General features: G+C 38.7%; 2 protein-coding genes across 2 annotated transcripts in view; both read right to left on the bottom strand.

The window, feature by feature from the left end:
* Window positions 1–699, bottom strand: part of LOC138030747 (NADH dehydrogenase [ubiquinone] iron-sulfur protein 2, mitochondrial-like) — a 22,230-nt gene extending 21,531 nt beyond the window's left edge. The window contains exon 1 of the mRNA XM_068878624.1: window positions 667–699. Coding sequence (XP_068734725.1) covers window positions 667–699 — 33 coding nt within the window. The remainder of the gene's footprint in view (window positions 1–666) is intronic.
* Window positions 700–995: 296 nt separating this feature from the next.
* Window positions 996–14,846, bottom strand: part of LOC138029670 (NADH dehydrogenase [ubiquinone] iron-sulfur protein 2, mitochondrial-like) — a 19,652-nt gene continuing 5,801 nt past the window's right edge. Inside the window, exons 3-13 of the mRNA XM_068877383.1 lie at window positions 14,604–14,707; window positions 13,119–13,199; window positions 11,940–12,060; window positions 10,268–10,380; window positions 9,879–9,953; window positions 8,470–8,547; window positions 7,386–7,471; window positions 5,167–5,286; window positions 2,396–2,447; window positions 1,222–1,299; window positions 996–1,145 (exon numbers count right to left, since the gene is read on the bottom strand). Of these exons, the coding sequence (XP_068733484.1) occupies window positions 1,029–1,145; window positions 1,222–1,299; window positions 2,396–2,447; window positions 5,167–5,286; window positions 7,386–7,471; window positions 8,470–8,547; window positions 9,879–9,953; window positions 10,268–10,380; window positions 11,940–12,060; window positions 13,119–13,199; window positions 14,604–14,707 (1,025 nt within the window). The 3' untranslated portion in view covers window positions 996–1,028. The remainder of the gene's footprint in view (window positions 1,146–1,221; window positions 1,300–2,395; window positions 2,448–5,166; window positions 5,287–7,385; window positions 7,472–8,469; window positions 8,548–9,878; window positions 9,954–10,267; window positions 10,381–11,939; window positions 12,061–13,118; window positions 13,200–14,603; window positions 14,708–14,846) is intronic.

Genomic DNA, 14,846 nt, shown 5'->3' with positions numbered 1-14,846 from the left:
CAATTTAACAAATTGATGTCAGTTTTCTATGCGTCTGTTCTGTTATTGATCATGCATTGCGTCATAACGTTGTCAAAGTAGCTGTGGATCCACAAGGCGATAGCCGAATGGATCTGCAGACTACTTTGACAATGTTATGACGAAATTCATTGTCAATAACAGCACAGACGCATGAAAAACTGACATCAATTTGTTTTTTTACAATAACAAAAAGGTAGAGGGGTCAAAATGAAGTCAAAACACGAGAAGAAAGCGAGACAAAAATGCGTGAAACTTCCATCTGGCGCGAGGAATATCGCGTCATTATCGCATAAATTATAAATTTGTGTCAATAAAAATTAGCCAATGAGCGCGCGAGAATTTTTGCAGTCATTGTAAAATATTCCATTCACGCCTGTTGGATATGAGATGGCAAATAGCCAACGCTCATGGAATAATTCTTACCTATCCATTGCACTTTTTTTTGTCTTAGCTTGTTGCACTGATCGCTCTGTTCTATGGAAGTGTTGAATGCAACTAGATTCTGCAGGATGCAGAGACAATGACAGTGCCTAGTGATGTCTGATCTGGGGAAGTTTACTTTTCAATGGCGAAAAGCGAATTTGGGAATGTTTATGCGCTAAACAAGTTTCATAAATGCCATATAAACACCATCACTATCATCACCACAATCATCATAACCATCATAGTCGCCGTCATATCGTTGCGGAGCTTAAAAGACGACGACGACGGCCACGAGAACGCCATGACGCAATAACCTTTTGTTATCCAGCTGAATTTTTTCCTTCAACAGCGCACGCTCTAATTGGTCACTTTGAGGTCACATGACATTTAACAATAATACTGTTTCCCGCCAAAACACTCTGAGCGGGCAACCGTGCAAAATCTATGACGTCAGAGGGTAACAGTGCACTGTTACCCGCGCTGCGAATGCCTTGTCGCGCAATCACACGTCCTTTCGCTGAAGAAATTGCATGACAAACCAAAAGGACATCCACATCCGACTGTCTCCTCCCAATGCACCCAGTTCATTGCCCTCTACATCTTACCTTTGGAGCTTCAATTGCTGTGTATGTGTCACCTGGTGGAACTTGGTATCCTTCCGTGTACAGCTTGAAGTGATGAATAAGAGCTTCCATAGACTCCTACAACAGAATGTTAAGTTAATGACCACAACTGCAAAATGGCAGCAAGATAATCTCCGCAAAGGAAGGGACTTACCTTCATTTCAGCTCTCTTAGGTGGCGAGATTTTTGCATCATCTACTTTGACTTCGCCTGGCGGCATCTTGTTCAGACACTGTTGTGGAATCAAATGTGGTAAGAGTTAAGTTTCAACACTTCTTTCACTTGATATGCTTTTGTCCACTACTTTTGTCGCTTATTGTACACTCACTTGGACGTCCGCACTTAACTTAATTATAGGGAGTTTAAGAAACCACGACGGCTACAGCGACGAAAACGTCTGAGTTTTCCATCTTGTTTATGTTGTACAATATGGGCGAAGTATCCTATAACCGGATTGGTACGTACGGATTTGAAGTAAAGAGAGAGAACGAATTTGTCAACGTTGTCGTCAAAACCTTAAAATTGATCATTTTTGAAGTTGTTGTTTTGACTAGCACGGGAGAAAAATGTACAAAAATGCGTGCCGCACGTACAGCACGATCACTTTTTCCTCTTTTAACCAATACTATTACTGCCTTTTGGCAGAGTTCCTTTGTGTGGTTTGAAATTACAACAGTGGGTACCCCATACTTCTCGATGCTGTGACACGGAAATACGCAGAAAAAAATCCGAGTGCTCCTAACACGAGTCGTATCTTTCGATTTCAAGTCCAGATTCTCTAACTGAAGCAGAATAGCTGGAGCTGAGGTCATTAAACTAGGTTTATGATGTGAGGAACCCTGAAATGTCAAATGCTTACATAACTGAAAAAGAGCAATGATCCTCGTACTTATCTGAACAATTTAAGCAATTGTCTTTTATAGACACCTGAACAATTCAGGTTGCTACAACGGGATTCTGCTCTACAAACTGAGCTATGAAGTCACGCAGTTGGGAGCAGGTCAAGGTGTAGCCTGCGAACAAGCTCTCTATTGGGGTCTCCCGCGAGATTTTCGGGCGCGAGCGGTGGATCGAGTGTGGCGAGCGAAGCAAACCGCGAGAGGACTGGGTGGGATGCTCCCGCCCCAATCCTCTCGCTTGCCGCACGCGATCCACCGCTCGCGCCCAATGGAGAGCTTGCTCGAAGGCTAGTCAAGTTGTTGGGTTCATATGTTCCCGAGAGGGAACAAGTATGATACATTTCTTTCTCTTTCAATAATATTGAGTGATGGTAAATGTCAAGCTCAGTAAATAAATGAAATGATGAACGTTTCTCATATATAAACAACCTGTTCGATGATGTTCAAACTTTGACGCATTTCCTCCACTCTGATCAAATATCTGAAAGTGAAACTCGATCATCAATGAAAAGAAAAGTAATGGATAACTACAGTTCGTAGAGTCTTACGGGGCGTTCGATTGACGCTGATAAGAATACGTGGAATGATGATTTTAAACGGTATGTGTGGCGTTTTGAAGCAACAAGAACAATAAAGATATGTTTAAAATAGCATTTTAGCAGGTGTTTGACAATTTTAATGCGAATCTCCATAAAAACGAAGGATTTCTAACTTCTATTCCATGTATTCCTATTCCGGAATACGGTCAGTCGAACGCACCCTTAGACGATGCAGACTTCTGCACAGACACAGGTAATACAGGGGGTCAAAGTGTGCTGCCAAGCTTTCTTTTTTGCGAGTGTCAAAAACCAGCAGCACCAAGCAGGTAGGAGCGTGCGTGGCAGGCGTTCGGACGGGAAGGAAAAGGAGAGCCGGCGGGAGAACGAGGAGGGCGCGCGAGGGGGAAGGCTCCTCGTGCGCCCTCCTCGTTCTCCCGCCGATTCCCCATTTCCCTTCCCGTCCGAACGCCTGCCACATAGGCTAGGTAGGTAGAGAAATGCACCGAATCAACACTGATTATGAAAAACGAAACGACAGCCCGCGAACAACCACCTCTCACTTGCTTTGTCCAACGAACGTAGTGCGACAAAATACAATCTCGACCCCAGAGCTCTTCTGTTGACTGAGGGAGAGAAGAGCCCTGGGGAACCCTGAAACAAAGTGTCTTCCCATTGGTTTTTGAGGAGAACAATGAACAGTGTCTCTAATTGGTGCATTCGTGTTAGCACGAAGAGTGAGCAGGCGCCGTAATGCTCAAATAGCCAATTTTTGGCTATAAGAACCCTACGGCGCATGTTCTCCTACATAGAGTTTCCCCCAGAGCCTTGGGTTGATCCGTGGCTCTGGTGACGAGAATGGACAAAATAAAGGAGCAAGAGAAATCGCTGCGTGTAGTATGTAACAAAGCGTCCTCTTTTCCCTCTCCTCAAATTGACCTCTTTAGCTTGTACATTTTGTTTTCCAATTTCAGACCACGTGATGTTACTCTAGGAAAAAGTTTCTTTCAAATGTTGTCTTATACACGTGTATATGTACGCATAACTTAAGAAAAAACAAAAGGCAAATTCCCTTGAGAACATCACGTGGTCTGATATGGGAAAACAAAACGTACAAGCTGAAGAAGTCAATTTAGGGTGCGTTCGATTGACCGTATTCGGGAATAGGAATACGTGGAATAACAGTTAGAAATCCTTCGTTATGAAGGAAATTCACACCAAAATTGTCAAACACCTGCTAAAATGCTATTTCAAACATATCATTCTAATCCTTGTTGCTTCAAAACGCCAAACATGCCGTTTTAAATCATCACTCCTCGTATTCTTATTCCAGAATAGGATCAATCGAACTTAGTACCATGGGCTCAGAAATTCTAGGTTGCGAAGCAAGCTCTAAAAGGGAAGGGAAAGAGGAAGGCCGAGCAAGTGCTGGAATGGGAGGAATCTGGGGAGAGCTCCCTTCTCCTCCTCTCTCCAGTTCCCTTCTATTTCGGCATTTGCTCTGCCTCCTCCCTCTTTCCCTCCCCTTTTTGCGCTTGCTCTGCCGGCTAAGAAATTCGTGCAGTGTCACCCTAGTTGTACTTTTTAAAGAAAACATAAACAGTTACCATAACCTTCAACTGAAAATATCCCAACGGCTTACTCCAGCCAAATTTTTGGAAAAATAAGAAGGTGGCTTTTACACTAGCCGGGCACTTAATGTTTATCAAAATAAAGCATGCAGCTCATTTATTGAATTACGCAGAACTCGCCCGCGCGTCATCTTGCAATAGGGAGCTCAAGCACAAGACCTTTCCGAGCCCACGGATGGAAACCGGAAGTGTTCATATCACACACCAGGACAGTAGTCTCCCCTGGATTTTTAAGGACGGTGCCTACTATTGTTATTGCGCATACGTTCTACGCAACTCCAGATACTCGGATTTCCTATCGGTGATGCTTTCTAATGCAGGGATATTTTTTTGCGGTTTAAAACTATACAGAGAAAGTAGATCTTTGTAAGTACTCTTGGTATCTATGGGGGTAACCATGCATTCTTTAGAGATAATTAAGCTTCAATTTTAGAATGAACGCCATACATTGCTTTATATTTTAGAGCTTACTACAAATATTGTTCATGAATTGTCTTTGAAAAATGCGTGGTTACCCCCAATTTTCTTGTTGGATTTCAATAACACTTGTTAAGGTCTACCTTTCCTGCATAATCATAAATCGGGGCAAACATAATGTACCTTTGAATTAGTAGGAACCATCCTTAAACTAATCGTTTCTGATAGTGAAAAGATACCTAGCAATATAAATATAGTGATGGCAAGATAAGTTAAAAAGAAAAACAGCTCACTTCGGGTTAACGTTCATGGCTCAAAAATGTCTCGTGTTTAAGCTATGATGCTTAAGAGACCTTTTTGCAGATAGATACGGCGGCCATTTTGATTTCTATTGTTTTAAATAGCTATAATGGGATGCCCAGGGGGCAAATACATATTAATTTGCTCCCTGAGCATCCCATAATGTCTTTCGAAACAATAGAACTCAAAATGGCCGCCATATCTGCAAATAGGTCTATTAACCCTTTAATCCTCAAGACTTGCCCAAAAAAAGGGCAAAAATAGTTTATCCTGCAAGTGTAGCTCCAATGAGGTATCATGATTCAAAAAGCTGTACCTGTCATAACAGTCGCCATTTTTGCCAATGGGAACATCAAACTCAACCTGATCATAAGCATCATATGGCTGTGCTTTACGAAGATCCCACTTGATGCCTGAACCACGCAACATAACTCCACTGCCAAAAAAGACACTCAGCATCAATAACTTAACATGTAGCAGCAGTACTGGCTCGTTGATGAAAAACAAGCAGAAACAGAATGGTACTACACTGAGCAAAAAACTAGCTATTATCATATTCTGTTGGGATTATGGAGGAAAAATAACAGTCTGCTCTTTTTCCGACAAAACCTAAAAAATACAACTCCAAAAAAAAAATGAAGAGCTATTTTTTTTTAACAAGAAAAGAAATTCTCTTTCACAAGAAGGTCAACTGAACATTCCCTTTTGAAGAGTTCTATAGATGCTTTTCAATCACGTGATGAGACGGCCATGTTTGTGTACAAAACAATAGCAAATTACAGCTCATGTTTTGCATGATAATAGAGTCAAATTCCCCAAAAACTTTTTTCTCCATTGTTCTGAACACCAACATGGCTGCTGTGACGTCAGGTGAAAACCATCTATTGGATTGTAAAGCCAAATCACCCTCATTCCCAAGGTCCGTGGTCACTGCTTCAGGACAGGGAAAAAGGCAGACCCTGAGAACAAAACTCTTTATGCCCCAAACTGTACAAATATTATCATTTTCCTTCCATTTTTTGGTCGTTTAAAGCCCCTGAAATGCACATTTACAGTGCGGCGGCAAAATCATGACAACTATGATTGGCGTTTACTTGGCTTTACAAGGTTCTCTAAGAGTCGCCCTTTTACGGGGCTACAACTCAAAAAGTTTTTGTCTGAATCCACTCAGATTTTCAGGACAGTTTGAACACAGGTAGACGTACAAAACAATGTTGGCGTTTTTTAATTTTTTGCTGAGTTTTGATTTTGTACTATACTTTGTCTAAATTCCTGGTCAAAAACACTATTTTGCACTTTGAAGGAAGATAACAAATGCAAACCACAATATATCAAAAATCTAGCTGAAAATTTATCTAAAAATCGATTGCTTCAAAAAAATTAAAAAAATTAAATCCCTTGTAGCTTAAACCTCTAGGATAGGACCACCCGTGTTTGCTTTGAGAACCGGCCTCATAAAAAAAGCAACATTCACACAAAAGAATACTTTTTTGGATTCAAAACCACATTCAAGGAGCATTAAAATGGTTATTTCATTGTCATAGCACAAATACTGACTAGTTAAGTACGTTATAAAAAAATTGACACCTCGAACCTATGACAAGAGCTTAAGGCAGACTTTTTGTAAAACAGACCACAGAAACGTTAACCACTAAGATGCACTACAAATGAAGGATGCCCTACACCCTCTTGATTCATTCAATTTGTCCCACTTGTCCAAGCATGATGATAATCCAAGATGGGGATCAATGGTCAAAGCAGAGACGAAAGTCCCAAAACAAATATTTATATATGGATAGAATTAGGGGTTTCCTTATTATTATCAAAGAGCTTTTTATGTGTCCACTTATTTCCAGAAATTTACGCATGTAATTAGATTCACACCCAAGTTTGACGTCCAACACATTTTTTTATTCACTACTTGCACAAATCCCATAATACACCTCTTTTACCCCCAAAAATCTGCAAAGGCATTGTTTTCGACTTCTCTTGGGACATTTTTATGTCCCACGAGAAATTGCAAACAATGGTTATGCAAAAGTCTTGGGGGATTATAGAGGTGTATTATGGGATTGAGCAAGTAGTGAATTACTGGAAAGTGATTAGAAGGTCAAAATGAAAATTTCCATGAAGTTTAAAAAAATCCTTTGCAGTGATTTTGTTAAGGTGGCCCTGATTCAGTTGCAAATAATATTTTTAAACTTTGCTGAAAGTTTCATGTTGGCCTTCTGATCACTTTCCAGCAATAAAAAATGGGGATCACAGAGGTCGTTTTTGAGATATGAGCAACTAAAGCCAAAACATTGGGTTGTCTTTGCTGGGCTTTCCCATTGCTAAGGTAACTTATTACATCACAATGACGATCATATCTTGTTTGGAAATAATTGGTGTTTCATACGGTACTATAATACGCGGTACACATGTTGTTGCGTCAATCCTCTAAAGAGAGTGTCTCTTCGAAGTGTTGAAACTGGTTTGAGTCACCTGAAGTCTAAGCATTTGCTAGGTTAGGGTTAGGGTTAGATATAAACCAACCTAAAGCCCCAGTTAAGGGCATCGTCTACAGAAACAACTCCCACATCAACTGTACGCTGCTTCCAAATTCTGTTGTTTGTCAACATCTAAATAGTAGAAAGGGGAAGATAGAGCAAACATCAGTTCTTAACTTTTAATACGTTTAAGATCTTCATTTCTCAGCAAAGCAAATTGGACAGAGACTGCAACAAAAACCTCTGCCACACTATGTATATACAACAAAGCACAAATCTCTTGAATTTAGGCTCAAGGCATTTCCTTCACTGATATTATTACCGTATTTACTATAATTACATAACCGTAGGTGATTATTGAAAATTCTCTGCACTGATTGGTTGCACTTGACATGATTGTTACCCAATAATCACCTAAGCATTTTTCTTCAAAATAGCCACAAGTCATTTTGTCGATGTGACAGACAAAGAAATTAATTGTTTCAAGGAAAATGAGTATTTTTCAAATAATCGCCTATGTAATTATACTAAATTTGTCTAGGTTTCTATTAACCCATATTCACCTTGCTTTCGGCAAATAATTGTTAAATAGTTTTGACCAATAGCAAAAGATAAAAAAAAAAAAATTTATATAATTATTCTCTGTTACAAGAATTAATTTAGTGAAATTCAAATAAAAAATTATAAAATAATTAGGATAGTACACGCACTCTCATTGGTCAATAGCTGTGTTTAGATGAGGGTATGTAAACACGGCTGTGACATCACACACATTTTGATTGGTTATGTGTTGTCAGACACATGTTTTGATTGGCTGGTAGGATATATGAGCGTGTATCAAGAAAATCTGTTTCAATCAAAAAGTAAAAAACCACCATAATTCCTTCACTTGTCAAATTAATTTTGAGAAGTATTTTATGAAAGCAATAGTGGGCTTTTTTCCGTGTTTACGTAGCCTCATCTAAACACTCGGGGGAGTTGGGAGGATTCTCGATAGTTATGTGAACCCTCAATTGCGTCTCAGGTTTGAATAACTGTTTCAAATTATCCCAACTACCCCTCGTGTTTAGATGAGGCTATTGAAACACAGAAAAAAGCCCTCTATTGCTCAATTGTTTTTGATGCCTAACCTCCTCAGTTTCATCAATACGCTGTGAAAACTTTGCAACAAAGTCATAGATATCGTCCATCAGACCCAGAGGTAAATCCTGAAAAAAGGGAAATATAAATCTTAAAAAAAAAAAGACGCACTCATGTACAGGTAAATTTGCTATTGTAACATTCTTGTCTGCTCATCGATCATTTTCAGTTTCCTATGCTGGGGGTGATGATGGTATGACGATGATGATGACGATGACAATAATAATAATATTATTAATAATGTTTAATAATAATAATAATAATAATTATCATCATCATCATCACTTAATAGGCCCTTTGCAGCTTGTGATATCATGGTACAAAAACCACCATACTGGAACGCAAATTGCCCGCTGGGACATCTAAAAGAAAGAAAATTTAAATTAACTTGCTTTCTTTTAGATGTCCCAGGGTGCAATATGCATTCCAGCACTTCCTTTTGTCAGAACTGGCCGGCCAGACCGGTCAGAGTGCAAAGAAAATGCAACAATTTGAAGGAACACTTGCATGATAGTCCTTCGCATTCTTCTGGAAGAGTGTAATTACATAACTTTATATCATCCTTGAAGTATGTTAGTATGAAGGTGATGAAGAGCTAATTAGTCCATCCAAATGCCTGGTCTGGCCTGTCAGTTCTGTCAAATGGAAAGCGTTAGTCTTCACATGGTTCTTCTTGATTAAAACAAAGAAAGTGTGATTTCTAACAGAAAGAAATCTACATTGTAAGGATTATTTCCAGAAGACATAGACCTTATTCATAAATGGCGGTCACTTTATAATTCTTTTGTCGAAGTGCAAATTAGCCTACCAAGCCTCCATACCATACAGTGAATTGAAAAGAATTCTTGCTTTAAAATGAGGCTTGGTAGGCTAATTTCCACGTGGACAAAAGAATTATAAATGTGACCGCCATTTATGAATAAGGTCTATGGTATTCAAAAATATATAATTCAAAGATAAATGAAAAAGATGTGTTTTTCCTTAACTACAATACTTTTTTCAAATGGTATTTAAGGTTTCAAGTAGAGTCAATTGAGCAAATGAACAAACTTAGGCCATAGTCACTTTACAGATGCCTGGAAGTATTGATCTGGCTTGGATTTGAAATGAAATACAGGTTTCTGAGAAGATCTTGCAGTAAAGGGCAGAGCTTAAGCCTTTTCCTCCTAAGCATAACACTTATTGATTTTACTTGTAAATGGGGGCCAGTTGAGAAGTAAAAGGGTTAAAAAGAAGAATGTAAATGATATAAGGAAACTAAAATTTTTGTTAACCAAGCATTAGAGTTGACAGCCAAGACAACAAAAAACTAGATGATGATTTCGCCAACAGTAGGCTTTTTTGAACAACTGTAATAATGCAACAAGTGACAGTAAAAACAGTAGGAGAAAAAACTCACCAAGGCCACTCCTCCTGGTCTAATATAAGCAGCATGCATGCGGGCACCTGACACACGCTCATAAAACTCCATCATCTTCAGGAAATGAAACAAAAGGTTGAAATACCATAAGAGAAAAAAACCTGTCTAACGACCTTTCTCACAAAAGCATAAAATTTGCAATAAAAAACTGCAAAGAGTTGGATATACTGACAAAACTCAACTGCCAAACCCAGAAACCAGTCAGATGTTTACAACCTTCTGAGCGCTTTCTACTCAACAACAAATCCATTTTGAAATATTTTATGCAACCAATGGAATGATCTTTCCCAGTTGCACAAGCGCAACCCAAAACACCTCACACCTCTGCTGATGCTGCTGATACCTAAAATCCCTTATTTACTGATCACCTTTTCTCTTTCTTCGAACAACCAAAAAAATGGAGTCATTGCACCAACATCAAGAGCATGTGTGCCAACAGCCATGATGTGATTCAACAGTCTGGTAATTTCAGCAAACAACACTAGGAAAGAAATTTTAAATTGTACCGATCAGCAAATACCGGTAGATGGCTTTAAGAAGTGGATATTTGCTTAAGCCAGGGACCATTAAAAAATTGGCACATCCCTCTGTCTATTACGTCCCCTTAACTTGTTAGTCCCTGAAGAGCTTTCCATTGATGATTAAGTTAGGCAGAGTAAAATCTATAAGGATTTTTTGCTGATATCATATATTGTTTCCATTTTGTTTCACTAACATGCAAATTTGCTCACAGAAGGGATTATGCTATTTACAAAATAAATTGACTTCAAAAAGGTAAAACAACTTGTTAAATTAAGCTAACAGTCAAATTTTAAACCTTTTGGCTTTGATAACAAGCAAGTTCTTAGCCATCAAAAATTGATAAATTCTTGGGAGGCAATTAGGCACTAATGACATACCCTAGATACACTCTTTGTAAAATTTTGAAATTTTCAAAGCATCAGTGCTCAGAGATTATCTAGTATATCAGGTTCAAATTTTCAGAGATAGCTCATTATGCAATGCACTTTATTGTTGGCTGAATGATTAAAAAAGTATAGCCTTGTGCTAATGAGGGGAAAAAATGTTTACAAAGATTGCCCCATAAGTATCAGTCTTAGGAGAAAAAGGGTTAAGTCCCTCTCCAATCAAATACTTTCTCGTTGCTTCAAATTTTGAAAATTTGTTTACTCTAAACCTGACTGGCATATTTTTAGCCTGGAATAATTCAAGCACAAAGGCTGTTAATTTTTAATAAGTGGTGGTATTTTTTTCTCTGCTACTAACTTTAACTGGATCAAGAAGAAGTGACATCAAGGCCTACCTTGATTAAGAATGTGGCATGTCTATTTTGGGGGTGGGGGTGTAAGGGGGTGCAGAGTACCATAGTTGAAACAACCTAAACCTTTACAAAAATGCTACCCTTGGGCTTAAACATTACTTAAAGCATACAGAGTAGTGGTTCTCCGCCTTTAAGGTAAGCATTTTTGTAAAGGTTTGGGTTGTTTCAGCTATGGTACACTTCACCCTCTACCCCTACCCCTACCCCTCACCCCTTACCCCACCCCCTACCCCTGGAATAGACATCCCTTTAAGAATGCAGTGTGTGTGTGCATGCATGACTGATTTTGTAAATAGCAAGGCAGTTTCATGATTTGTGTTGTAGGTAGTCATATTTATAAACCAAGAGACTCTTTCAAGAATTCACCCCTGTCTGGCAATCAGTTATTAACCATCCAATCAGAACTTTACTTTTTTTTGCATAAATATTTTGTCAAACACACTCTGAAAATTTAAAGTAGAAATAATACAGAGAGAAGTCATTTTTTTTAAACAAATTTGACATTTTTGAAACAAGTTTCAAATTTACGTTTGAAGAAAGTACATTGAGACTCAAAAAAGTGCACAGCTGCCAGTTCCAATACAAACCTTGATCATGTCTTGATCCCCTCCCTAAAGGCCATACAACTTTTAACTAAACATTCCTGTTCTCTTTAAATTCAATTTGAAAATCAGATATAGATCTTGCAACAACATACAAACATTCATTTTCTTTCTCACCTCTGATCCATTTAGCCCTTTCTGGAATCTCAATGTTCAAGAGTCTTTCCACAGCAAGCGAATAACATTGCTCATTTGTCATCATAGACACATAATCTAGACGGTCAAAGTATGGTAATGCCTATAAAGCAAGTGATAATAAATAAGTTAGTGTCCAAACTACAACCAATAGGAAAATGAAAACAAAGGGGAAAAGGTTCTCACATGACAATAAGTCTGTTGTAATCTGAGCTCATACATGTAATTATCATTTTAATACTGTCAGTGGTTTCGAAGAGTGACATGCAACTGGTCAGAAAGGAATAAACTCTGATGATAAAAGTAACAAGATCTTTGGAGCTCTCTTTTACAACAGTTCTTGAAATGGTACAGCCACAACCAAAAGGGCATCTCTTAGATAAGACACAGTGCCAGTTAATGATACAGGTAAGAAAGGAAGGCCCTACAAGACCTCAGAGGAATGCATTAAAGTGCCACTGAATGCTTGTCTGTCTCTAGCAGTGTCACTCAAGTCCACACTTTTACAACAGGGTAGATGAAGATGGTGTGAAGCTAGTGATCTAGCTGAGTTTAAATGAGGCTAAATATCATTTAGGCAAAGTTTAAACCAAGCCAATACAGTGGTTTCTCCTGTGATATCTGGGGGGGGACTCCAGGGAGGTTTGCAGGGGCATTGCCATGTGCTTTGGCTTGAGTCACCTCTCTCCCCCCTCCCATGTTTTAGGGTAGGTATCCATTCCACACACTGGTCTCAGTGATGTGTTGACGGGTGCTGTGGGAGGTGGACTGTGGCTTGGTTGCCATGGTGACCTCCTTGCTACTGAGGAGAGTGTTCCTCCTCTCTTGCTACCTTTACGACACCTACCTTCCAGTATTAAATTGGAATAGTGTTTTTAAAGAAAAAAATATTTAAGGGCAGAAATTTTGGATTACATGAATACACATAATTTTCCCGAGCCAGTCCTTTCTTCTGGAGTTCTTTTTATTTTTACAAAGACTTGCCTTCATCAAACCAACTGGAAAGACAAGTCCAGGAATAAGAGTGCATCAGTGCGCTTTTGCACTTTCATATTTTTGTGCCCCTAATTTTCTTCCTGTACAAATACTGTAATTCAATTATAGCGAGTTAATTATGGTATTTTAGTGTAACATTAAAACATAAATTATGTACAAGTACACCTGTAGATAAGTCTTATACTCAATCAATTTCTCTGTGCCACGGTGTAGCAATCCAACATGCGGATCAGCACGTGTAATAACCTAGAAACAACATATGTGCATGGCAGCATTTTAATTTGTTTGTAGACATGCAAACATAAACCTTTACAACAGTTTTAAGAGGTTCAACTGAAAGGAGGTATTTACAAAGTTTGGTGGAGTTGAATTCTTAACTGCTGAAGACAAAATTAATGATGCCCCAACCAAAACAATAGATATTTGGTATTTTTTTAAACCAGTTTAAATTTTGTAAACTGGTTTATTTTTATCCTTTGTCTAAAAAAGGGATTTTCCTTGTTTTGGGGTGTAGTTAAAAAGCAGGAGCTTGGTTTTTTGGGGGTCTCAAAAAGAATGAGATATTCCTTTCCTCTGTTCTCCTTCTCCTACCCCTCCCTGATCTCCCCATTGCCTCCATCCTACCCCACCCCTCCTTCATAAATTGTGTGCATTAAACAAGTTATATTGCCAAATGAATCATTAAAGAATATCACTGTTTTTTCATTACAAAAAGTAGTCCTACTATGTGAAAGACAGAAAAAGTTTTAGCTCTGAGGAAGAGCTAACACTCAAAACGTCAGCTTTCATGTTTCTTTGCAGTGGTAAATTTACCATATCAACACACTTGATAAACCCTTTTCTTTATTTCACTTTCCCATGACACAGCACCACAGCTTCTTTATAATCTAACCCCTTTACCCTAAATGTGAAAGAATACTTTACTCTCAATAGCCACGAACCAATATTCTTAACCCAATGACCAAGACAATGGTTGTTTTAGATTAAACACTTCAAATAAGTTACTCCAATTGATCACTACAAGGCATGCCAATCCCTTACCAAGAATGCAGTGTCTGACACTTGCAAACTGTAGGGATGGCACAGTGGTGAGAGCACTCGGCTCCCACCAATGTGGCCCGGATTCCATTCCCAGACTCGGCGTCATATGTGAGTTAAGTTTGTTGGTTCTCTACTCTGCACCGAGAGGTTGCGCTATCTGAAGTGGGTGTTTAGACTTAAATTCAACCAGCCTCCATGAAAGCTAACCATTCAAAATAAGTGCTTAACCCAAACAACCAAGCTGAACATTTCTTGGTCTTTGATAGCACCAGAGACAACAATCCATCATAATAATCTTAAAATGATTTCTCTAGTTTATTTCATATATGTAAATACTCTATAAAGAGTTCCACTTAATTACCGAATGGAGAAAGCTGTCTGACTATGTTAAAATGGGTGGTGTTATCCAAAAAAATTAAACTGGTTGAAAAAAATGGACTGGTTTCCATGTAAAAGCTTTTAACTGACTGGTTTTAAAAAAAATGAAGCCAGAGGATAAAATTGAACTACAACATAGACAAAAAATATTTGAGTTACGGTGCACTTTAATGCTTACTTGTAGCTGGTTGCCAAGTTGAATACAGTAAAATTTATTCTAATTATCATCACCTCTCCATCAAGTTCCAACACAAGTCTCAATACGCCATGAGCAGCTGGATGCTGTGGTCCAAAATTCATAGTCATTGTTGTAACAATCTTTTCCTGGGCTGGAACTAAACATAAAGAAACCTTTGCTGGCTTTGAGCTGCGGACTATGCACAGCTGATCAAACTGGCTTGCCAAACCTGCTTTGAGCCCTGTTCAAATTTTTCACTTAAGAGCAGAAATGCACCAAATTAGATGCACGCTTAA

The sequence above is a fragment of the Montipora capricornis genome, chromosome 13 (assembly GCF_036669925.1).
Source record: "Montipora capricornis isolate CH-2021 chromosome 13, ASM3666992v2, whole genome shotgun sequence".
Taxonomy (NCBI): Eukaryota; Metazoa; Cnidaria; class Anthozoa; order Scleractinia; family Acroporidae; genus Montipora; species Montipora capricornis.
The sequence above is the reverse complement of the archived record's forward strand: the minus strand, read 5'-3'. Positions and strand labels throughout refer to the sequence as shown.